Raw genomic sequence first — 24,932 nt, 5'->3', positions numbered from 1 at the left:
AGTATTTCAAAGTAACAAAACATGGAGTTTGCTACATGGCTAGGGCAGGTGTGGTTTAATAACTGTACTTTTTCTTTCTGAAAACATTCTCATCTATTCGAATGTCTTGCTTCAAGTGTTGTGCCAGGCAACATGGCATGGAAATTTCTGGGCCCTGGGTGCCGTTTCTAGTGTGAGATATTATGGGGATTCAGAAATTCAGACTACTTCATGGATTCATTTACTTGGATTAATGAATCTGTCTCTGCCTCTGTTTCCCCAAGAGTAATGTGAAGTTACTTACGTCAAAGGGATTTATGAGCTTTTTTCTATATTGGCCATTTTGCAGAGAGTGAAATTCAGCTCACAGGCTCTGCAGAAGGACAAAGTATTTGAGTTTGTTCTCTTATAATCCTGGTTACAGCAAATTGGCAAGTTCCTGTTTAAAGTCTCTTTAAACACAAGGTATAAGTACTCTTTGATTTTTTTGTCCTCTGTCTTCCTTTTTTTTTCCTCTCTCTCTCCTTCTTTTATGTGTTTTGTTTTTATTTTAAATGTTCCTTTAAACTGCAAACTGTTCAGGTTGTGACCTGAAGGCTCCTCTGTGCTGGCACAGATTTGCAGAAGGCAGCTGAGGGCTTGCTTTGTTTTCACAGGTTGCAAGTGTGAAATTAAATGTATGTTAGTGGTAAGGTCTTCGTGGGAAGAGAGTGTAAAGAGGTGTTGAGTGACAGTAGAAAAGAATGGTCTAGGAGGGGGGAAGAGAGGATGTAGCTAAAACTAAATATGATGCTTGCTTTTTTCCAGAACCTTTACAAGAGAAGCATGAATGTGTTCCCAGTCCACAACTCCCTTGTCTCCTCCTCCCCTGCCCCCCTCTGGTTTTTTGCTCTCAGCCTCTGGGGCTGCTGGTTTAGGATGAGTTGGTTCCAAATAGACAATACTTTCCAAGCAGATAAACGGACACCTAAAGCAGCTGCACTGGTATCTATCATGAACAGACATGCTGCACAGTGAAGAAAATTACAAGATGGGACTGGCATCATTTGTCATATTATAAAAAAATACAAAGCTCCCCGTCCACTTGAGCAGAGTCCACAAGACAATTGAACAGCACACTTAAAAACTATCACTTTCCTTTCCAGTTTCTGAATACATTTTCAAATGCTAGCATTAAACATTCCACCTTCAGGTCCTCAGTAAAGAATGTGTTTTAGACAGATGGAAGCAGGTCTCTGTCTTGACACAGATGCAGGACTATAAATTTGCAGAGGAGGCGATAGGAGATAATTATTTAGAAGGCTTTTGTGGCTTATTCTGGCATCTGGTATTCTGTCGGGGTGTCCTCTGAAGAGGGATAGGGACAGGATGGAGCTAGAGAAATGCTGGGCTTGTTTTTCACTTGGTAAAGATTTTTAATCTTGAAAAGAAAGATTTGGAATTTACACAGGAGGAGACACTGAGAAATCAAGATGCATCTCCCAGCATTCACTATTTTCCCTCCATGGTCCTGGTTGTAGGGCATTTTATCTGCTGGTCTCTCAGGTGCAGTGGTTGAGCTGGGTGCCAGTGGGCAGCTGCTCAGAGCAGATCCCTGTTGCCCAGGGACTGCCTGTGGCAGTGCCATGCTCAGGTCAGCTGAGCTTGCAGCTTCCCACAGGTGCTGCCAGGGTGTGCCTGTGGTTGGGCATCTCCATCTAATCTCATAACCCAACGTCTCCGTGGCTTCCCAATCTCTTCGAGCCTCTCCTCCCGAGCCGTGCGTCATGCCCGGCGGGAACACCCAGTGCTCTCCAAGCACTGCACATCCCCTCCCCAGAGCTTCCCTGCTCCTTGATCTTGTCAAACGGGAGTGGCACGGTGAAATGTTTAGTGTTTCTTGACTTCTGAAACCTCTGTCCAAGAGGTGTGGCTCAGTCATTTGACTGTCTCGGTTGAAGTCATTAGCATTTCAAAAAGGGCTGTTAATTCTCTGTCTGGTTGCCTGAACTTGGTAGGAGATTGTCTAATTGGGGCTCGGTAAGGGCCAGCCAACCAGACTTTTCTTCCTTGACATCTGATCAGATCTTGCAGCTCCTGGGACCAGATATTTCAAGATACTTGAAGATTGGCAAGAGTTAGATGTATAATTAATTCTTTACAATCTGATACTCAAATACTGTAAATGCCCAGTCAGCAATAAGCTTCTGGTGCAGGAGAGTTCAGTGCTGAGTCAAACAGGCTGATTCTGCTGAAATAATTTCAATTTCTGGAAGGGTAGTCTTCCAAAATAATTTTTTTCCTCTTTTTCATTTTACCTGTAGGTGCCCCTAGTCTTTGGGAGGTATTTCACAAAAGCAGGTAGAAGTCATATATCACATCTATCTGCAAGCATTCCCAGTTTTCTCTTGACTCTATCGTTGCTGATTTTGCCTCTTCAGCCAGAAGAAAAGGAGAATGACATCTACACCCATGTGGGTGAGATGAATACAGCTATCACACAAATAAAATTACTGGCTGCCGAGTAGCAACAGCTTAATGAAAATGTGAAGTGTTAAACAAATAAAGCCAGTCAAGCTCATACTACTTCTGTGTGGAATTTCGCTGTATCACTGAACAAAAATAGAATTAGACGTAGAAAAAAGGATATCTGGGGAAGTCTCTGCCTGCCTCTGTTCTTGGTGTATGAAGAAGGACTAGACAGGATTGAGCCATACTTTAAATGTGGACACAATACCCTGACCCAAAGAGGAATTCTCTTTATCCAGAGCAGGAGCCTGTTAAAGCAAGACCGAGAGAAACAAGATAAAGCACCAGATTTCCTCTGAAGCCTAAATGCAAATTGTACAGAGGAATGGATCCCTTGGGAGCTGAATTTTTGCATTTCTTTAGCATCTTCTCTTGGTGAATAATTATCATATCTCTGTGTGGTTGGTAAGTGGCATTACTCTTAGGTACAGAAAGGGAAACTGAGATGGGGATTTATTTCAGCTGCTGGAAGAAGTTGGGAGGTGACTGACAGTAGAGCCTAGGACTGGCTTATGCACTCCAGGCAGTGCTCACCCTCCTGGAGTGCAGGGGAAAACTGCGGAGTTTGGTAACACTGGCAAGCACCTGGTGACATCCCCAGTATGAGAATTTAACGACCACTGTTGAGGTGCCATCTCGGAGGCACAGTGCCATACCTGAGGTGAAGTGTTTTCAGCTGTTCTTTGCACTCTCCCCGAGGACTGGACTTTCCTGTGCTTCCATCTTCATGAAAATTTCTGGAGTTAAAGACATGCTCATTAGAACTAGTGCAGGTTAGTAATACATCCTGGGGTGAGTTCTGGAAAAGGAAAATGCACTATATAAATCTGGAATCAGCTTATGAAGAAGCCCTGCAGCCAAGGAGCTGCTGTATTTGCCTCCAAACAGAATTACATCCTCTTTCTCTGGCTTCTCCCATCTGTCTGTGTGGAGCTATGAACAGTCAGTGAATGGGATGGGATGGGATGATCCCTAGGATGTGGGGAGACAACTGGGATTGCTCCTTCTGTCTCCTGTCCCTCTCTTCCTCCACCTGCTCCCTGATGGCAGTTCTCCACAAATAAAGCACATCTCAGCTAGGCTTGGTCTCAGATTATGTGGAGTCGCAGGTGTATTGAAGATTTTCTGTCTGGATCATGTGGAGCTTTAATGCACTGAGGAATTAGAAATGTTATAGGAGTTTAAATTCTAAGTGCCTTTATTTTTCTGGGTGACCTTGTGAGATTTCCTTGCACCAGACCTGTATCTTGCTGTCCTGCTGCCTTTATCTAATTTGTTTTCTTGTGTATGTTGCTGACATCCAGTGAAGTGTAATTTGTTTGAGAAGTGGCACTTATAACAAGGATCCTGCTAGTAATCCCTGCATTGAATCCCTATATACACAATGTTCCAGGAATAATTAAAGTCACAAACTTCAATCTGGAGGGATGCACAGGGGAAACCTGTCCTGAAATGAGGCTTGCCATATTTGACTTTTCTACTTCCAGTGCTTTTTAGCACTGTAGGATTTGCTATTTTTGTTCCAGGACTGAAGTAAATTTAAGAGGAAGTCTGACATCCTGAATTTACACCTCCTAACAACAGTGTTCATCAGTCAGTCTCCTTACTGTGTCTTGTCTCTACCCCTTCTCTCTATTAATTTTCCTCAATAGTCTGCAGGGATCATTTGGCAGCCTGATTCAAATTCCTGCACTTCCCTGGCATCTTGTTTTATAACATCTTGCATCATGTACTTTCCATTTCTGTAATCCATTTAATCCAAGATACTGAGATGGCTTTGCAGGTATTTATTGCATTTCTTTCTTCCTTGTGTAAGGAGGTAACAGGTCATTTATACAACTTAATCCAAAATCTCTTGGCTTCTGGGTTATTTTTTGTTTTCCCACTGATTATTCTGGAGGCTGGTAGCAAGAGCAAGAAAGACAGCATGGAGAAGTTGCCAATACTTGTGTCTATTGTTTCATTAGGTTGTGTCCAGAGCATGGTTTGGCAGTTCAGCAGTTAAACCCCTGCAGCCAATGTCCCCCAGCAAATAATGTTACTGTTGCCTCTCCTTAATTTTTGGAAGTGCTGGGCTTAGGGTTTGAAATAATGAAATACTGTTGCATCAGTAAGTGGTTTTCCATTCCTTTTGGCTCTGGAAGCGGATATTCACAGTTGGATGAAGTTCATTTTAATCCTCACAAAACCAGAGCTGGATTTGTACAAGTTGTCACTGTTCTGCTTTAGAAACACTCTGTGCCTTCTGGATCCCTTTATCCCTCCCAGGGGCTAATCCACAAGTTTGCAAAACACTCAGGGTGACTCTGGTTGCCGGATAGAGGAGTGTCCAGTGTTATCTCCTTTCTCTCCTGCATTGCCTTCTACCACTCAGTCCAGAAAGGCACAGTAGTGTTTGGAGTGTGCAGTTTCTGATGTGTACAGATAGTGGGATGTAATTACCTTCCTCTGAGATACAGTCATTACACTGGCTGTAAAGAGAGAGGGTCACAGTCCTAATGGGAAATGATTTTAAAGCAATCTTGACCAAATCTAGTGGAGCCATTTCAGAGCACTTAAAACTCAGCCAGTCCTTCATGGCACTTGTGATATGTCCACTTCATGCAGCGAGAGGCATTGGGATTAACACTTGTTGAGGGATAAAGAAAATCCATGATAAACTGCAAGCATTGGCTTTGGGCAAGCATTGTGTGCTGCCACGGGGGAAAGGCGCCGACAGAGCCTGGGCTTGATTATTATTGTTCTTGATACTGATTTGGAAAAACGCAAGGCTCTCACAGAAGCAATAAGCCAGTAGTCATGAAATCTGCCACCTTGGGCTTCCTGTGCTACAAGAGCTGCTCCTCTGTCCCCGGGCTTGATTCCTGCAGAGGTAAGAGGATTGTTCCCATTTCCCAAGCAGGTAGCTGGGCAGATAAAGTCACAGTCTCCTGATCAGAGCCAGATCACTGGTGGATGCACTGTTGGTTTACCTGGAAAGTTCAGGCTTCAAAAATGTTCTGTCTTACAAGGCAAATTTGGTCAGAGGTTGTTAAATAGCAAATACTAGTTTGTGTTATGTTGGAGAAAGACAGGCTTCAGCATGCTTTGGTGCATGCTGGGGTTGTGCTCAGTAACAAGGTGAGGAGAAAGATTTCAGCAGAGCTGATGGAAGGTGGCAGTCAGCAGTTGCAGGTCATATTGAGGGGCTCTGGCAGGTCTGTTGGGATCAGCCCTGGACTAAAAAGCAAACACCACTTCACATAAGCGATTTTCTGTATTTCAGGCCTTTACAGAAGTGCAATAGCTCAAGCTGTGCAGGTTAGCAAAGCTCTAAGCTGGTACCCGGGAGAGCAAGAATGACTAGTAGTGAAATGCTCTATGTCTGATTTTCATCTTTTGAGCTCCTCTGTAATGTTATTGGAAAACAAAAATTGTTTAAATAATGGAACAGACCCGATGAAATTGTGCAGTGATGCAGAAGGGGTTGAGGAAGGGTTATTCTTTTCTTTCCATTACTTTTCTCCTCCTGCCTTGCCTTCCAAACGTGGGTGGAATCTACATGTCAGGCGCTAGCGACATCAGCCTGGCCCGGTGGCTTTTCTTAATGGCAAGGATGAGATTAAATGCAATTAACATCGATTGAGCAAAAACTGCCCTCGGTTTGTATGTGGATTAATTAACAGTCATCCTTTCAGCAGCAGCCCTTTGCAGAGCTGTGTTTGTTCCTCCTAGCCCTGCTTTTTTCTAGCACATGTCCAAAATCAAAAGCACTGAGCCTGTTCCCTACTGCGACGTCTGGGGTTACCAGCTCAGCAGGGAGATGCAGCCCCCCAACCAGGATGATTTTTTGTGCAGTCTGCTGACTGCAGAGCTGCTCAGTCAGTGGCAAAATATTTCCTGTTAAGCAAGGCTAATGACGGGAGCTCTCTGCGAGTTAGAACAATGATCAGAACAATTGTCTGGAGGAAATCAATGTTATAATGCATGAACAAACAGGTGAGTCTCAAAACAGCTGGAGATTAGTTGTGCTGGTAAATAACTTTGTATTCGGGTGATGCAGAGCAATGGGGAGGTGTCAAGGCAGAGCAAAGCAAGCAGTGTGTAGGCTCTTGTGAGCCGAAGGAGAGGGAGGAGGAAACCATAAAGACTCTTTCTGTTCCTAGCACTCTGTTGGTGGGGTATGTAGACCAGGAGACTTCCATGTGAAAGCACTTTCCGGGGTGTTCTGACAATGCATCTGGTGAGTTTTTTGAAAAGGGTTCTTTCTGCTGTCAAGCCAACTTTGAAGACACCATCTGGGGAAGTAGCCAAGAAGTCATTGGGTGAACTTCCCTGCTTTGCAAAACTATTAACACCAGTACAGAGAAGAGGGAAAACAAAACTCTCTTCATAGCTTTTTGAATTAATGTTTTTTGTTGCTGCCAGGCATGCTCCTGGCCCTCCTTATTCCAGTCCCAAGGACAGCAACTGTTGGACTCCTGAAGGATGAGAGAGACAGAGAAGCTTTTCTGTGCAATAACTATATGGCACAGAAGTGCTGTGATCCATTAGTCAGCACAGCTGCTCCACAAAATAGCCAATACTCTGAGTGTAACAGAACAAATTGCACATAACCAAAAAATACCTACAGCATACATCAAACCAAAGTGACTCAAATGTCCCTTGCAGCGCTTTGGGGTGCTAATAGCCCTGCAACAAATGCCTCATCCAGTGTAAAGGCCTTGAACACCCATCTTAGGGCAGGTCAGGATTTTTGTGTTTTGTTTGTGCCTCTTTCCACACTAACTGAGATGAAAAAGTTGTGTGGTCACGTTGCTGAGGTCTGCTGTGTGCCAACAGGTATTCTGATGTTTCGAGCTGCCTGCACACAGCAGGGAACTAGGAACTATGGAGATTAATTTCTACTTTGTCACTGACACTCCAAATGCACCAAGTCATTTATCATGGGGATCTGCTTTCTGATTTCTTCATAGCTACACAGTGCCCATATGTGTGAGCGCTGTGGTGCGACTGCTCAAAGGGATGTTAAAACAAAGGCAAGGCACGTGGTGGAGGAAACTTGCAGGGTTTACCCTGTGAGACTAACGGCTGCTTAAATAAATATGTCTTAACACAGCTGAGGCTTGGCAAACAGTGTCTCTGGCAAACGCTGAGGGAGGAAGTTCTTCAGGGTCTGGCTTTTCAAGGAGGGAGATTCCTCTGCTGGCTGAGAGCCTCCAGCAAGGCCAAGAGCCGAGGCACAGAGCTGGCCAGTGACTGGGGGAGGTGGAGAGAATGCTGCAGATTCACCAGGCAGCCCCGGGCTTCTGCACTGGGATGCAAACGGAGAAGGAAGGAAAAGGACAGAAGAACCAGGTGCATTAGAAAATCCTGCTGAAACTTGCTCGCCCCGGTGCTGGGTACCAAGGCCTCAGCTCCGTTAGAGGACAAGGACTGTGCTGGGCATTGACTGGACTCCCTTCTCAGCAGGGGTGAGATTTGTGGAGCAGATCTACTTTCTACTTAGAGAGCTCAGCCCTTTCTCCTCACTCAACTGGAACCAGAAGTGGAAAGCTACTGGCTTTTCCACAGAGGCTGCAAAGTGGCAGGCTGTGTCAGCTGAGCAGCCCATTTTGACTGCAGTTAGCTCCTGAGCAGGGTGCCACAGTGGTGGAAGAACATGAGTTAGTGGCTCAAAGGTCCCATTTGCTGTGAGAGGCATGGAAGAAAACAAGTGCTGTATGCCCTCCAGCTGGACTTGCTGTCAGGAGTGAACAGACTGCCATTCCTGTTTGTGCTGATGAGGAATTTGCCTTTGTATGGATACTATTTTTATATGTAGAGGCACTGGGCTGGAGCTCATCAAGACTGGAACTTGGTCTCTACTTTGATTGCATTGGCAGTGTTATTAAAAATAACCTGCCCTGCCTATGCAAGAAGGGCACTGTTCCCTCCTGTCAGACTGTGAGTGTGGTGCACTCTCCAAGGCTACTCATCTCTTGACTTCTTGTTCTGCTAAGACTGCAGCAGAGACCAGCTAATGCCAACTGTGGGGCAGTCATTTTATGAGGAGGCACCAAAATCTTTCAGTCTGAGCCTCAACTCCATTAATCGGGAGTATCCTGTCATGTGAGAACAGTGATTGCCAACTGCCTGGACTTGTTGCATATCCACCTTGTCTGGTGCATATGCAATGATAAGGGCAGGGAGAAGAGGTAAAGCTTCTCCTTCCCTTTACTGGCTCCTTCTGCTCAAGGTAAGTGCTGTAACAACCTGGTAGCATCTTGCAGAGAGGATTCCAGGTTGGAAGAAAATGGAGGGGTGCCGAGTCTGCATTGACATGGCTGCAGTGCTAGGTGGAATTAAAATGTGGGCATAGAGTGAGTTTAGTCTCAGAAATATGGTGTCCCTCAGCCCATCCATTCTGGGTCCAGGCTTACTGTGCAAAAGATTTTGAGGAGGTTTAGTCATCCAGAGTGAGATGGAACCTGATGTTTTTGCACAAGGAATGTTTATGAGCCTCCAGCTCATTGCATACCTGGTATGTGGGTAGGTTAGGCTGGAAAGAATTCATGGAGGTTAAGACCTATCTGTTTTCATTTTCTCCTAAAATGAGTAAAAATGTCATAGAATCATATAACGGTTTCATCTGGAAGGGACCTTAAAGATCATCTACTTCCAGCTCCCTTGCCATAGGTAGAGACAGCTACAACTAGATGAGGTTGAAATATGTAGTTATGATGTTGAACATGCAATTACGTAACCGTGATATTCTTCAAAAGTGTTTTAGAAACAGAAGTTTTACCGTCTTCAGAAGGGTTAACCGCAGAGTAGCCACAAAAGTGATTTTGTTGTTTGGTTTTTTTTCACAAAATGTAGCATTCCTGGACACTTTACTGAAGTGTTACAATGTGAATGCAGCAAATTACTTCATTGCAAAATTGATCATGAGTTGTTACTGCTTCATTCATTGCAATTTCAGTGAGTGCTATTGAAGTTTTTAAAATATATTGCTCTGTGCATAACTTTTAAGTCACTAATGATGAGAAAAATTACCTGGGAAATTAGAGTCAGTGGAGTATTATTGATGGTTCATTTGTCAGATTTCTGCATAACCTTTGTCTAAATAATTTGGTGAACAATTTTCTCTTTATTCTTGAGTCTTTTGAAGCTTTACCATTTCATTGTTGTCAGAGATGGGGCTGTCCTTGGAGATTCAAGGCCAGCATATTCAGTCTACATTGACCATGTATCAGCCAATATCAGCCTGCTGTGCAGAAGCAGCCTAAATGACATCTTCACCTTCTGACAAACAGTGCCAAGTGTGCTAGCATCTTTATTTTGTGATGTTTTCCATTCTGATTCACACTGAAGAAAGCACAGCTCCTCTCCTCAGAAAGGCAAATATCGGGAGAGTAGCTGAAATACAGCCCTAATAAAAATGGGCAATGAGACTGTATGCAGTGAAGTGTTCAGTTGTCTTTCTCCAGTTGGCTTTAGCTCTTGGATCAATACTATCTGCTCTGCAGAAGGGACCTGCAGGTATCCAGAGCATGAGAAAAAAGTAGCCTGTTGATGGCTTACCCTTTGTGATTCTGCTGTTCCTGCAGCACTGACAGAATGATGCCATTGCTGCTGCAGGAGAGCTGATTGCCCATGTTGTGAAGTGAGATCCAGCACTGATTTCTAAGCTCCTCAGAGGGACAGATGTTAGAGCTGGTGTCATGTGTGTTCTTATCCACTGCTTATGGTATTGTTGGTTTGATTTCTTTGACTTTATAGATGTGATAAGATAAAAATAGGAAGAGACCACAGCAGACTTTGCAATCTCCATCCTAAAAATTTTGGAAGCTTTCTGTCTTATAATAACCCTCAGGAGTTCACCGCTCATATGCAGATACCTGCAGGATCTGAGAAGGTACCATTTAGTAAAATTCTATGGGGACAAAGCAGATGTGATTTTGCTTTGAATTTTTGAGGGCTTGGGCCTTAATAGGATAAGGGTTGTCAGATGTGTCAGGAGTTAGGGTGCTCTCTGGGTCCCCATCTTTATTCTTCACTTCTCTGGTGCTCTTATATTGATCCTGTTCCAGGATGAGAGAGTGAGGGGAGTGTGTGTGTGTGTCTGTGTGTGCATGTGTTTGATGGCAGCTAATCAAAGTGCTCCTGTGTCCTGCTGAGGCAGGACTTAGTGTGGGGCTGCACTTATTCTTGTGACCTCACTGCTGCAAGGCTTACCTGGAGCCACAGCTATCTCCCACTGCAGGCCAATGGATTTACAATCCTGATCATTGCAACTGACTCTATGTACTTGATCACAGAATCAGCCTTACCTTTGGTATCATGAACTGGTTTCTTGCTCCCACAGTCCTCTACCCTTGAATATCTCGTGTTTTACAGTTGGTGAAACCTGTTGATTTTTCTGTGGGATTTTTGCCCTGCCAATGCTACTCTTTCATTTCTGATGGCAACACTCCCATGTCAACAGCTGCATAACTAGCTTGCTGCCTTTTTCTTTTGTCTCCTTTTTTCTCCAGGAGCTGTTAGTTAATTCTGGATAAGCATCATCCACCAAAGAGCAGAGGACAGGGACCACAGACGCCCTGGAAGCCCGAGCATCCTTCTGGACAGACACTGACCAAAACCAGTGCCTTCTGCCCTCCCTGACCAAGACAATACAACATGATTCCTCTTCTAACTGCCTGCATGTATCAGTCTCGGTGAACGTTCCTGGAGTTGGGAGAAGGGTCCCAGGAGCAGGGGATGCTATAGTTTCTTTTCATTGTTTTGCAATGTAAAGAATTGTGTTGACCCCAGGTGCTTCCAGCACAGCTTGTAGCTTGGGGTTTTGCCCCAACATAAGCCTGGTTCATGCAGTTCTAACTTTGGTTTCACCAACCTACATATGAGTTTCAAGAGCTGTTGCTTCTGTTTGTTTGCTCTGGAGAAAAGTATTTGGAAGTAACCCTGAGTAGCTTGTTAGGATTAACTGTTCCTAGCATGCTGCCATTGGTTACACCAGCAGGCATATTCCTTCCCTTCCAAGGTTCCCTCCTAAACAATAAAGTATTTAATGGTGACTGTGTGCTGTGAGATACTTTCAGTCCCATGAGTTTGTAAACTGCTGTTTTCTGCCTATTGCCGATGCCAACAAAAACTCCAAATGAGTGTGAGGAAAGCAGTATTTCAAGGCGCAGTTTATAAATCACAAAACTTGTTCATTTTGGTCCCAGGGTGACTGGCTTATTTGAAAGTACTTGGTTGCAAAGTCCTGGCTGAAGGGAACTGGTGGTGGGGAATCATACTGGAAAAACCTTTGCCTGCTGGCTGCAGAGCCCAAGTTATCTTTCTTTTCATGAGCTCTTGTGTGCAGTTCCTGCTGTGTCTGCCATAAAGCACCATCCCTTTCATCTTTGTGCTCTATGTTGAGCCCTCTCCTTGCTGCCTGAGGAATGGAGGAAGCTGGGTGCATCTGGAATCTTATTCTCCTAGAGGTAGGTGTAGCAGAATTGCAGAAGACCTGTCAGCAAACCTGGGGAGTAGGTCCAGTTTGGTAACCTAATTCCTTTTCTCTGGCTAGAGCTTCTCTGTCTGGCAGCATTAGTTTCCTCTGTCCTCTCTGACTGTATCTGACAGTTTTTGAAGAATGTGAACATGGATTTTTGGAGGTCGTGTCAGAGTTTAATGCAGTGTTTATGAAAATAGATGAGGGGGGCTGAGAATTGTTTTCTGTGTTATATTCTGCTTTGTCTCTTTTTTCTTTAGACAGCAACTTAGTGCTTTACATCTTCATTAAAGCAACAAAATGCCTTTCCTTCTTATTGAGAGCTGATGCCACAACACTTTTCATTCTCAGGAGTGATGTTTGCTTACGCATGGCTTATCTTTGTTAGTCTCAGATCTTGCAAAAATTCCAGCTCTGCATCTTTGTGTAGGTCAAACTTGCTGTCCCCAAGGGAGGAAGACCAAGTTTTCCAAAACAAAGTAGGACAATTAGTGCCCTCAGATCTATTGGATCAGGACTGGGTGGGTTTTTGCTGCTGCTGCCATGCCAACTTTTGAATCTGCTTGGGATAGCCACAGAACATCTGACTGTGCAGGCAGAGATTTAGAGCAGCAAGGTCTGTCCCTGACTAGGTTTGAAATGATTGTTGGTCTGAAGAGAAAAGTATGTATTTTGTCTCTTCCTCATTTTCCTCTTGCCCCTATCCAGCATTGCCTTGGCATGAGTAATTTGCATGTTATTATTTCAGCTGCCCTAAATTGGGGGGGGGACTATGATGCCAGGGCTGATTATTTGGCGGCGCTGGGCAATTTTCTCTGTTAGGCAACTGTAATACATTTTCATGTTCTTTTATAATGAGCTTTATTTACCAAATTGGCAATTCCTCTGTTGAGAAATAACTGATTACAGCATTCAGGGAGTTGCTGTCATCTCAAGATATGCAGGTGTCTGTGGAACATAAACAGATGTGATCATTCAGACAGTGAACTTGATAGAGGGTAGGGGGGAAAATCAGCCATAAAATCATAAATGTAACAGCTACAGCTAATGCTGGCCAGGTGCATTGCGGCTGTTTGCAGCCCAGCAAGGACAAAGTGGCACTCAAAGGCCATCCAGTACCTCCAGATGAGGGACTGCTTGATTGTTAGTTGAAAATACACCTCTTACCTGTCACTGCTCTTCAATACTGGCTTGCCTGACTCTGTCTCCCAAAGTTTCTGAGGACAGACATTCATTTGTGGTGCAGCCTTGAAGTGAGAAACTCCTCTGTCCTGCTGTGTTTGGTTTGATTTTAGCTTACTCTATGCTGAATGTCTACAAACTTCTTAGTGATCATGTCCATGGGGACTGTGGTTCCATCTGCCTTTCAGGCAGTCCCTTTCCTTTGGTGTTTCCTAGTGGCCAGGAGCAGTTTTGTTGCTGCTGTTGCCCTAATCACCAGCTCAGACACCTGAGCCTGCAGGAAAATATGATCACCAGGGATGTCAATAGGAAACTGCTGAAGATGAAGTTCAGTTGCAGAGTCTCAGCTGCTATCCAAGTAAAAAATGTACAGGTAACACAGCTTCTTGAGAGACTGTTTTCTCTTCCCCCTCATCTTTTCTGCTCCTGTAGTACCAAGGCCCTTCTAAAGAAGGAAGAAGCCCTGCACCTTCTCCTAGGCTCCCTCTCCTTATGTTTCTCCTTGACTACTTGTTGGATATTCAGAGCAATTTTTTTTCTGTGCAAGATTGTGACAGCAGGTGTCAGTTATGCTCCAGAGTGGCAGAGATCATTATTCCTGGAGCCTGGTGTCCAGTGTTGAATAGATGTCCTTTCCACACCGCTACCACCACAGCTGGCATTAAATGGACAACTAGGACAGCAGGATAAACAAGTTCTGAATCTATTGTGGAAGCTGAATTAGAGGCAGTTTCCTCCAAAGGTAACTTCGAGGTGGGGTAGAGGCAGCCAGCCACGCTGTTGTCTGTGCTGCATGAGCTGGATAAAAAGCAGCTGTTTTGTGACTAGAAATATCTGTGACCAACTAAAACGAAACCTGTCCTTGGCCAGGTGCAGCTTGGGCACAGTGCTCCTTCCAGCTGAGCAGTGCATGTCCATTTTGCTTGCCTAGTTACTGCAGTTCTCTGCAAACTGGGTAATTTTGCGTACAAATGCATCCGGTGATTCGGATGCAGTGTGCACAATTGTGGTAATTTCATGTGAAAATACAGCTTGCAGAGTGCCTGCTTTAAGGGTATGAATTGTTTTAAAACTTGCCAGATGAATGGAAAGAACAACCTTTTTATTCATGCATAATTTCTTAGCATTGCAGGAAGGGAAAAGAACAAAACCAGAGAAGTTAGAGAAGATACAGGAAATAACAGAAGTGATAAAAATTTTTCAGTAGGCCTCAATAGCTTTGTAAATGAAACATTCAACAAACAGCACTTTGAGATTCCAGTGTGCGAGAACATCACCTGTGCTCGAAGCACCAAATTTGTGATCTTGCATAAAAACTCAACCCGGTGCCTCCTGTTGTTAATATTTCACACTTGGCTTTGCAAGATGCTTTATCTAATATCCTCTCTGCATTTAGGCAGCTACCTTCTCTGCCTTGTCCATAACAGGAGAGGCTGGAGGAGGAAGGCAATTGCCAAGTGTGTCTGTAATCTATGTAGGAGGGTTTTGTGTAGCTGTAGGGGGAGAAGAGTAAGTCTCATTTCCTATTTTATAGTCTGCTGAGTCCTGTGATCTCATGCTGTGTGCTCCTTTTCCAAGCAGAATTTTTCAATTTGTCTTTCAAGTTGTTGTTATTTTTTATTTCCAAACTGGTTAAAAGTGTTTGTCTGTGACTTGTTGATGAATTGTTTCTGTCTGACTCCCTCAGGTGCTTCAGTGCCAGTCTTGTATGTGTCTCCAGACCACCTTTTTCTTCTCTTGTCCTGTGCCCCCCCCAGTGGGCTGTTGCATCCAGCACTGAAGTGTTACCACATTTTTGGAAGCCATGGGAGCCTGAAGGGCTGTTCAGTGTCCTGTGACATGTAACCCCACACCTGCTCCCTTTCATGGGGGTTTTATCCTTGTCCAGAGCTGGATGTGATGTTCCTGAACTGCCTCACCTGCCTTGTCAGCCCTATCACTCTGCTCTTGGGGTGTGTTGGATTCTCTTCACTTTCTCTGTTCTCGATTCCTTGGGGGAGTGAAGGCTGATGTGGGCTGAAGTGATTTGGCTGTATCACCTTTGAGCTGAGGCTCTTCAGGTCGGTAATGCTGCCCCTCCATCTCCCACTCTGGTGTGTAATTGTGCTGGCAGAGTGGTAGTTTTGCAGCCTAGGGCAAAGCCAGAGGAAGCAAATGGAGCAGCCACTGGTCTCAGGAGAGCTCCTTGTCAAAAGTGTGTCTTGAATTTAATGACACGTGTGCTCTTTCAGACTTTTTATAGAGGTCAGAGCATGGCAGGAAACTTTCCTCTGTCTTCCTAGGGAGAGCAGCACACAAACTTTTCTTTCCAAGTTGAAATCAATTGTTCCCTCAGGGCAATGTAACAGACTCCTCCTGTAGCTGATTTCCCTTTGTGAATGGCCTAAATTAGATGCTCTCCCTGGTTGCCCTCATTGGAATGGCTTGTTCTTTATCCAGCCATTTCATTTGTGCCATTTGCTCCAAGATGTTGATAGCACTTGTCTGGTTCCTGCTGTCCTGTGTTGTTCTGTATGGGAGCTGTTGCATGGCAGGCCTGCTGTCCCAGGGAGTTTAGGAGAAGAGGCAGCAGGGACCTGGAATCTCATTTTAATTCCTACTTTCCACCCTCCTTTGTTTTCAGAAAGTGTGTTTAAAAATAATTTCTGGTATCTTTGGAGCAGGTTTGCTAATTGACATGAGTTGAAACAAAGCCCTTTGGCTCACTTGGATCTTTTTGAGGAGTTAGAATCTGTTCGCCTCCTTATGGATCCCTGAAAGCTTAGTTTCAGAATTCTTTTTGAATACTGAGTTGATATTGGGATGACAGCTGCAGGGTGAATCGTCTTCATTCCCATTTAGTGCTAACATTTTTGGCAAACTGGTGTGTGCAGTTCAGTCCTGTACACTTTCTACGGCCTGCTCTACAGAATTAAAAAAAAAAAAAAAAGAAGTTACCTTCAGTGTTTAGGACCAAAAAACAGTTTGGAGTCACCCAGACATTCCAGCTGTGCCTTCTGCATGTGTATTATGCATGAGCAGCTCTGCTGGAGTCTCTGGATGGGCATCTCCTCCTTGCCAGTGGGGCAGAGGTTTTGTGTTATTTAGTCCTTGAACTGTCTGAGTTAATATCTCTAATGGCCAACAGTGGAGGACATGAGTGACACTCCCTCAGGAGGAATGAAAAGGATGTTATTTTTTCCCCTCCTGTGACCTCTTGAACATCCCACTGTACCCATTTTCTTGGTGGTGGAGTCCATCGTTGTAGTGAGTTTGATTTTTATTTTCTGTGAATGGGGAGTGCCACTGTAAGTCAGGATTAGCTAAACATAACATTAAAAATAAAGCACGGCTATTAATTTAATGGGTTCCTCGTTACAACCATCATAAAACAAGTAAACAGGAACTCTGCCAGTGCTGCCTGCAGTCCTCCTCCAAGTGGCTGAACCAAGGGAGAGATTTGAACTCTTGCCATTTGATAAAGCCATGTGCGAGCATGGCTTTTTAAAAATTAATTCTTTACTTTTCCTTTAGTAGCCTTTCAACTGCTGAAGAAGTCTGGCCAGTGACTGCAGTGGAGCTTTGTGGCTCTTAATGAGACAGAGGGGAAATGCCAGTTCAGGACTTAGCTTAAATCATATCAGCCAGAATAAAAGATTACAAAAGGCAGAGAAATTGTTCTTTGTGGACTGCCTTGCTGAAACAGCCTTTGTAGTCCCTTTAATCCTTACCTATTTATTTTTCTTTTGCAAAGGAAAATAAGTAAATTTTGTGATGGTACCTTTTCCCCTCTACTGTTTACCTTCCAGAGTGCTCTTGTCAGCTATTGGCAACTCCTTGGATTGGAATTTACTGGATTAAATGGATCACACTGTGGATCTATGGTGGCCACATAGACTGGGTGCCTGCTCCCAAGGACAGTTCTATCACTGCATCTCAGTGGGAAATGTGCAGTGGGAGGACACACAGAGGTGTTCAAACAGAGTGTAAGCTGAAAGTAGTAGAATTACCTGTGTGCTGGGCTTCTTCCAGACTTAAATCAGGTGCTTGTGCAGTGCTGTGGGGTCTTTAAGTTAAAGAGGTTACAAAAAGAGAAAATACTCATCCATTCGTTTGAAGACTCCATTCTAGTTATTTTTATATTGTACCTTCTGGTATCTTGAAGTTTACATTCCCAAACTGGAGGGTGGTTTACAAAATGGAATATCCACGGTAATGTATTTAATATCCAGCTGTAAAGCCTCAGTGCCAGCTGTTGGTTCCACCCAGCTCCTGGTTGGGCCCATTCACCTGTGCTAGGAAAGAGGAACTTTGCTGTCTGAAGGTAAGGGTTGCCATTTAGTCTGTGACCAAACAGATAAAGAAGAGGGTCAGAGTCTAAGCTGATTATCTTTGTGAAAGTGCCCTCAGCCAGCAGAGTCTGGCTCCTCAGCTTCTCAGAAGACAAAGCAGATGTACTCTTCTGAGGCTGCAGGTGGTCTTGTATTGCTGACTGCTGATCCGAAGCTCAAGGGGTTTTATTTGAGGCTACTTTGAGGCATGAATGTGATTAGATCTCTCTAGGTTTTAGGAATCCCATGCTGAGGTGACAGTATCCAATGTAGCATCAGGAGAAAGAGATACATTTACTTCTTTGTGGCCGATGGGCTGATGTTTCAAAGTGTGGTTCTTCTGCTGGGTAAAAAATTTCATTCAACGCTGCAAGGAATTGCACAGAAAAATGAGACCCGAGTGCACACCATAAATTTAAGGTAATCCATATCATTCTTCTGACTGTGAACTTGGTCACTACCAACCAGAGCTTACCTTGTAGGATTGGAGGTGTTTACCTCGTGGGGTTGGAGGTCCAAACTCAGCTCTCTGGAAAAACCAAGCACGCCCATTACAGGGAGGTTTTATTCAGTTGTACTGAAGAGAATTGTGCTCCAGATCTTTTTGCAGTCACCCCGAGACTGGGAGCTCTAACACTGCTACAGACCTTGCAGCACTCCTGAGCATGCAGATGACAACATAGTCACAGCTGTTCTCAGGAGGGCAGAATTCTGCCATTCTCAGCTTGAAAGAAAATTGGATTTTAATGAGGAGTACAAGGTGAAAACTTCTGAAACTTGGACCTTTCACCATCTTTGAGAATGTGGACCATGGAGCAAAAAGCATGAAAAGTGGCTGAGCCCTGCTCCTGCCCACAGGACTGCCCTGGGAGCAAGGCTCCCTGGGGAGAGCTCCTGGCTCTCCATGCTCTTCTTGCTCCATCTGGTCCACAAGAATTTGATCCCTTCCACGCAGCCTTAGATTTTAGGGTTAACTAATTTATAAACCGGTCTGCAATATTTCTTCTTGTTTCTGTATATCCCTACATATTCTCCCAGAAGTCCTTTCCTGCTTTTTGAAGTTCTATCAAATCTCTACCTGCTGACTGTAGGAGAAGCACCTTTCCTCTCATGGTGTCTGTATGTCCAAAGAGGCCTGGCCTGGCCCAAGGTTTTCCTTCCTGTGTTGAACCCTGGGGATTGAATAGTTTATGGGAGTGAAGAGGAAGTGCTCAGGGAATAGGAGTGGTCGAAAATGTACCTTTGACTCTTAACTTGGGAACTTAACTAATGGCCTTGATTCAGATTTTCAAAAGATTGTCCAAGCCCTGAAAATTTGTGTTACTGAGTATGGCAGGTGAATCTCAGAGCTGTACAATAAATTAATGGATTTTTCCATGGACCTGAGCTCAGTGTATCAAGTAGTATAATGGTGTCCTTAGTCCAAACTTCTTAATGCAAAGTCATCTGTGATTTTGTAGTCCCTTACTGTTAACAGAGGTACTTTCTACCCCAGGAGCGAGATGGGACTTCTGGAGAAGCCTTAGGTATTTTCTGCCTTCCCTAAAGCACTTTGCAGGGCACTGACTGTGGGCACATCTGTGCAAACTGAAAAGCAAACTGATCCTGCTGACTCTGCCTCATTTTACTTCCCCTGACAAGTAATTGAGTGGTTGCACTTTATTAATGCTAATGACTTTCTAGTTTGAGCTGTTAGTGTACAGTTTGATATTTATATTTATTTATTTGTAACATCCAGACTTTGTACTGTCTGGAATAATCGTCGAGCTAATCTGATGCTGAGCCATTATTGTGACAATTGAGTCACAATACAATTTGACATTCATGCTGTACCTGGTGTAGCTAATTTATATAACTCAATTTATAAATTACATAAATAGGTTACATAATTTACCACATACCTTGTACACTTCACAGTAATATTCCCAGCTTGCAATTTAAACAATCTTTATACTGAGAATAATTTACACTGAAGACTCTTGAATAATTTTGCAATCTATTCCTGGACAGATAAGGAGTTGTGTTTGTTAAATAAACACTTTCTAGTGTTGATTTTAACTTCCTAATCACCCTGTCCTGCTTCCCAGGTAATCTGTAGCCTGTCCTGGATGATGCTCTGCTCTACAGAAGTCCATATCTTCAACTTCTGCTTTTCAGGAGCTGCTTGCCTGGGAATGATGAATTTTCCCTCTGTCATCCAACTGAAACTTCAATATAGCTGGTCTTTGCTGGAAAACCAGCTCTGCTGGCTGCAGCCTTGTCCAGGAGTGCAGAACCCTGGCTTGTCCATCACCCACCCAAGCACATGGGCGATGAGTGGTGGTGTGACCATGGTGAGGTGGAGCTGGAGGTGAGGAGGGGGCTTTGCACTGATCTGGGACAGTTGTGATGCAGGGGTAGAGGACACCTCCAAAGATGTTGTATGTGACAAGTCCTTGGGAAGTTTCTGCCTCATCCAACTGGTGTTAGAGTGAGACAGGTCCTACTCCAGACCTTGTGGCACCAAGGTGTCAAAAGGAAGCAGTGCAAGGCATCATGCAACCTGTTCATGGCAGTGCCTCCAGGCATCTTGCAGGAAGCACCTTGGCCCAAAACTCTGTGCTTTCCTCCAGGAGCAGCTCCTGGCAAGCAGCCCCAGCACTGAGACCCAGAGGAGGAGGGTGGTGCTGTTCATCACCCCTTGTTTGAGAGGCCTGTGGGCCCATTTCCATCGTTCCTGGTCCCTGGGGTTGTGTGAGTGGCCATTGTGTGACTGGCAGGTGTAAGCCTGCGTGTCTGGCAGTGCCCAGAGGCAATGCTGCTCCTTACAGATGGGCAGTGTTGACCTTCTGGTAGTGTTTCCAGAGGTCCTATTCTCCAAATCTGCCACTTCCCATCTTTTGGAGTCCAGGCTGTGGCCAAACAGCTCCCACATGCCAGCAGCAGAGAAGAGAGACACTGGAGCAAGGACCTGGAGGCAGGTGCTCATGCAAACATCAGCATCGCCTTTCCTTTCCTTGTCCTGTCACTTTTCATCCTGCTGCCACTGCCTGGATCCTCCACTTTCCCCAGGAGGGGCCAGTGGTGACAAAGACCATTAATTTTGCGACAGCTGCTTCAAAACCCCATCAGACCCCCAAGCTGTCACCCTGTGACTGATGCCTCTGAGCACCACAGATACCAAACCTGCAAACAAAATATTTAGGAGTGTAGGGATGGAGGCTGTCTCGCAGTCCTGGCAGCCACCATGGCCACTAGGTACCTCCCACTGATGCTCAACACTCACCCGTTCCCTGTGTCCTGCTGGAAGAAGATGTCCCCTCCTTGAGCTCCCTGGTATCTGGGGGACCACTGCTCTCCCCAGGTCTGTCTTTGCACGTCCCAATCTATGTCCCAATCACATAACAAATGAGCTGTTATGTGCACACAATCCCAGGACATGCACGAGCCAGACCCATGCACCCCAAACCTGTGTGGGCACACCCTGACCTGGCCGGCTCCTGTAATTATCTCCTGCAAGGCAAAACAATTAGGAGTTTCTGCTCTCCTCTCCCTTCCTTCCTCCTTCCTCTTCATTGTTCTTGGCAAAAAAAGGTTAATTAAACTCAGAAAATATCCCTTTTCTCTCCCCTCCTAAGCATGAGACTTAATTTTCTCTTTATATTTGTATTTAATTAATTCCTGCAAAGGCTCTGACTATATTTTTTTGGTATAATTTCTTTCTTTGTCTCTCTCATTGTTAATCCTTGCATATTCAGTTTTTCTCCTCCCTTTTCCCCTAGATTTGAAATTCTATTACCATTTCAGAAGGCAGGCGTTTGAAGAGAAAATTGAATACCCGTCCAGTCTTGATAAGAAGGGACATTTGGTACTAACGGTAATTTGTGAAGCAGATTTCCTCACACCCCGTGGTTGGTCCCCACCTTTCTCTCCATGTTTGCTGTGGATGATGTGCGTGTGCCATAGGGGCGTGGGGATGTCACAGCATTTTGCAGCCTTTATATCCCTGGATTGCTGCATCAGGGCTATAATGCCCTGGCAGCCGCGGGTGGGGATGGGGTGACATGGTGACATTCTGTGTCTGACACCTCCCAGGCGCCTTCACACCCCCCAGGAGCCGACCCTGCACCCCCACTTTTTTTTTTTTTTTGCTCAGGGGTGATGCCTGTCGTATTGTCCCCGTGGTTTTAGGGGAAGCTGTGTTGTTTTTAGGAGAGCTCCTGTTCCCAGCTCCAGGAATATCCTCGGTGCCAGCGGGAGTGGAAGCAGCTGCCCTCAGCCTCCCTGTGCGGAGCAAGAAGGGTCATTCTCCGGCTGTGGCTGCTGGGATGCGCTGGCCTGGATAACGTATCCACACCGGGATGTCGCATCCACACCGGGATGTCGGGGCTGTGGACCCGGGGTCCTCCTCCGTCTCAACCGTGCCCCTTGTGCCCTCCCCACCTTGCCCTCGCACCTAGTATGGGGTGCATGGTGCTGAGGTTCGGGCATCTGCTGACATTAGGAAAACAGGTCTGGGGATTTATGGTGGCTTTTCTCCCCGCTCTGGGCTCCCTGTCACCTCCTGTCGCCTGTCCGTTCGGGGCATCCCGCTCCGGTCCCCAGCACCCCGCGCTGCCGAGGGATGCGGAGCGCCCCGAGCGCCCGTGGGGCCGATCCCGCAGCGCGGCCCGAGGTCCGAGGGTCCCTCGGTCAGTACCCTCGGTCCGTCCCTCGGTCCGTCCCTCGGTGCCAGCAGCAGCAGCAGCAGGTGGCACTGTCGGTCTGCGCTGCTGCCGCTGCCGCTCCATCCGCCCGGGGCTGGGGCTGGGGCACATCTCGGTGAGGGTCCCGGCCGAGCCGGGCGCTGCCTGCCTAATGCAGGACTAGCAGCGGCCCCTCGAGTGTGCCGAGGGGATGGAACAGGCTTCCGACATTGTCTGAGTGATGCCTATGACGGCTTGGACTGAGCTGAAGTGAAATATTCCCTGTTTCCTTCCCCGAGAGAGACTCCCTGGGTAGCCTATTCCAATGCTTGACAGCCCTTTCAGTGAAAAATTTCCCCTCATATCCAATCTAAACCTCCCCTGGCACAAGTGATTCTGTTTCCTCTTGTTCTGTCACTTGTTACCTGGGAGAAGAGACTGATCCCCACCTGGCTACAAGCTCCTTTCAGGTAGGTGTAGAGAGGGAAAAGGTCCTGGCATTGCTGCCCCAGAAGTGCCCAACCTGAACTGGACAGTCACCACTGTGGCCACTGGCGTGTCTGTGGCTCCAGAGAAACCCTGCACAGGGCTGAGTGTTGGGTCCTGTTTGGTGTCATGCTGGGGCTGGAGGGTCCTGGGTCCCAGCAGGGCAGGACTATGATGTCCATGGACCTGGAATTTCCAACAGGAGCTCCAGGGAGAGCTCCCCATCCTGGCACAGCAGTGCCCCTGAAGTGGAATAGGTGTGACATGATGGGGAGCTGAGGTGGGATATTAGTTTTTTCTGGAGAAATCTTTTAAGTCCAGGGGCAGCAGCCTGGGGGTGGAGAGCATAGGGGCGACTGCTGAAGCTGTAGAGCTCTCAGGGAGCAGCATTCTCCCCACCTCCCTCGCTGCTGGGTAAATCATGACGGCTTGGACTGAGCTGAAGTGAAATATTCTCTGTTTCCTTGCCCAAATCTGTAGTTTCCTTCTGGCTCTGAGGCTCTGGGCCATATTGCACATTTGAATTTAAAAGCAGACTTGTGCTTGGGCTTGTTATTTATTTATTTATTCTAGAATTGTTATTTTCTTTAAAATCAGGGTCCTTTTTTGCTGCAGCTTTGTGGTTCCTCTTGGAGCAATGACTGATGGACCTGGGTGCAGAGGGCTGGGGACACGAGTCAGAAGTTGGTCCCTGGCTGTGTGGGGTGTCCTTGGGGATGTCTGGAGCTGGCAGGAAGAGAGTGGTGGAGGGGAGAGCCTGGGAGCCTGGTGCTGGCTCCCAGCCCTGAAAAGGGAGATGCAGAGTTAAGGCGATAGCTGGGGGTGCTAATGGGCACCCCTCTTCCCCTCCCTGCTGTAGGATTTGCCATCTGCTGTGTGAGAAGCGGCATTTGCTTGCTTCAGGGATGTCACACCGGGGATGACACGTCCCTTCTCAGCATTGCTGGGCTGTCCTGCCTGGGCTGCACTCTGCCCATGCCCAGCGAGCCTCGTGTCCCCGCGGGCTGGGCTGCAGCAGTGTGGGTCTGGGTCCTGAGGGTGGCCTTGTGCTTTGTCACGGGTTTCTCTTACTCCCTGGAAGGCCGGGAAGTTGGTCCCTGAGACTGTGGCACAGGATGCTCAAGTCCCAGTCGCCATTGCACGGGCTCTTGAGCATCTGCTGGGAGCCGTGGCAGGCAGGGACCAGGCTCACCCCAGCTTTGGGGATGGGAGCAGTGCCACGGAGCAACTTTGGAGTGAAATGCTGGCGGGGGGAAAGGGTGGAGAGGGACAGGAGGAAACAAGGATAACTAGAAGAGACAGGAGAGAGGAGGAGGTGGGACAGGCGAAGGAGGAGTTGTGCAGAGAGGAGGACGCTGGGGAAGGAGTGGTACAAAGGGGAGAGAGCCCTGCTGGAGGAGCAGCCACCCCGTGCCGCACGCCCAGCAAGCCCATCTCCCTGTCAAGCTGCTAACGAGGATTAATCGCCTGTTCCGGGCTCCTGTGCGGGGCTGCAGCCGCTGCCGCCTGCCCTCCGGTGCGGGTCCCCAATGGCTCCGTGGGTAATTTATGGCCACATCGGTGCAGGCAGCTGTTCTCAGGTTGGCAGCGGCACCGATGGGAGCCTGTGCCTGGTTTGAGGCTCTAAATAACCCCATCGGCTCTGCAAACCATCCTGGCCAGGCTACCCAGCCAGGCTGCAGGGAGGAGAGGGTGGGAGTCAGAAATCACTGGTCCATCCCCTACAGGCATCAGGGTCCCCAGGCCGGGGGAGAGCAGATGGCTGCAGCCAGCTCATGGCAGCCTTGTCACAATGGGGTCCCTTAAATACCGATAGCACAATTAATTGGGACTCACTGATCACTGCTGAATCTTGCTGCCTCGCTGCACATGGGGCAGCCGGTGCCTTGCCCAGCGGAGGCTGGAAGCGCTGCTGGCATCTCTCTCCGTGCCCTGGGATATGTGTGGAGACATATGCTTCCCCAATCTGCTCGAGCCTTGGTGTGTTTTGACCATTCCTTGCAAATGGCCTCAGAGGGTTTTAGTGGGGAAGGAGGTGCCAGGGACACTGAGGCAGTGAGATGGTGGCTGCCCCACAGCCCCATCGTGTCCTGATGGAAAAGGCTGGAAGGGGCAGGAATAATTTGAGAGTGCAAGAAATAATTTGGGAGTGCCCTGGGGCCACGTGCTGGGTATTTTTGGGAACGTTGGCTCTTCTAGAGCTGGATCTCTGTCCTAGGGTGATCCAAGTCACCCTGAACCTAGGCCAGCACAGCCAGAAGTATGAGCCAATCTGTTATCCTTTCCCTTCAAGGATTTAGTGTTTCTTAGACCTTGTCCTGGCTCAAAACAACTGGA

General features: G+C 46.6%; 1 protein-coding gene across 6 annotated transcripts in view; it reads left to right on the top strand.

The window, feature by feature from the left end:
* The window catches only part of CHCHD6 (coiled-coil-helix-coiled-coil-helix domain containing 6), a 109,020-nt gene extending 97,492 nt beyond the window's left edge, over positions 1 to 11,528 (top strand). For 3 of the 6 annotated variants that reach the window (XR_015806050.1, XR_015806049.1, XR_015806048.1), the window contains 2 exons: positions 10,231 to 10,366; positions 10,986 to 11,528. Coding sequence is in view for 3 of the 6 variants with exons in the window: in XM_014871957.2 (XP_014727443.1) it covers positions 10,986 to 11,009 (24 nt within the window). In the remaining 3 variants the exon portion in view is untranslated. The remainder of the gene's footprint in view (positions 1 to 10,230; positions 10,367 to 10,985) is intronic. The other 3 variants (XM_014871957.2, XM_088171444.1, XM_088171443.1) reach the window with 1 other exon arrangement.
* The last annotated feature ends 13,404 nt before the right edge of the window (positions 11,529 to 24,932 follow it).

This window comes from Sturnus vulgaris, chromosome 11 (genome assembly GCF_052056855.1).
Source record: "Sturnus vulgaris isolate bStuVul1 chromosome 11, bStuVul1.hap1, whole genome shotgun sequence".
NCBI lineage: Eukaryota > Metazoa > Chordata > Aves > Passeriformes > Sturnidae > Sturnus > Sturnus vulgaris.
This window is presented reverse-complemented; position numbering and strand designations above follow the sequence as displayed.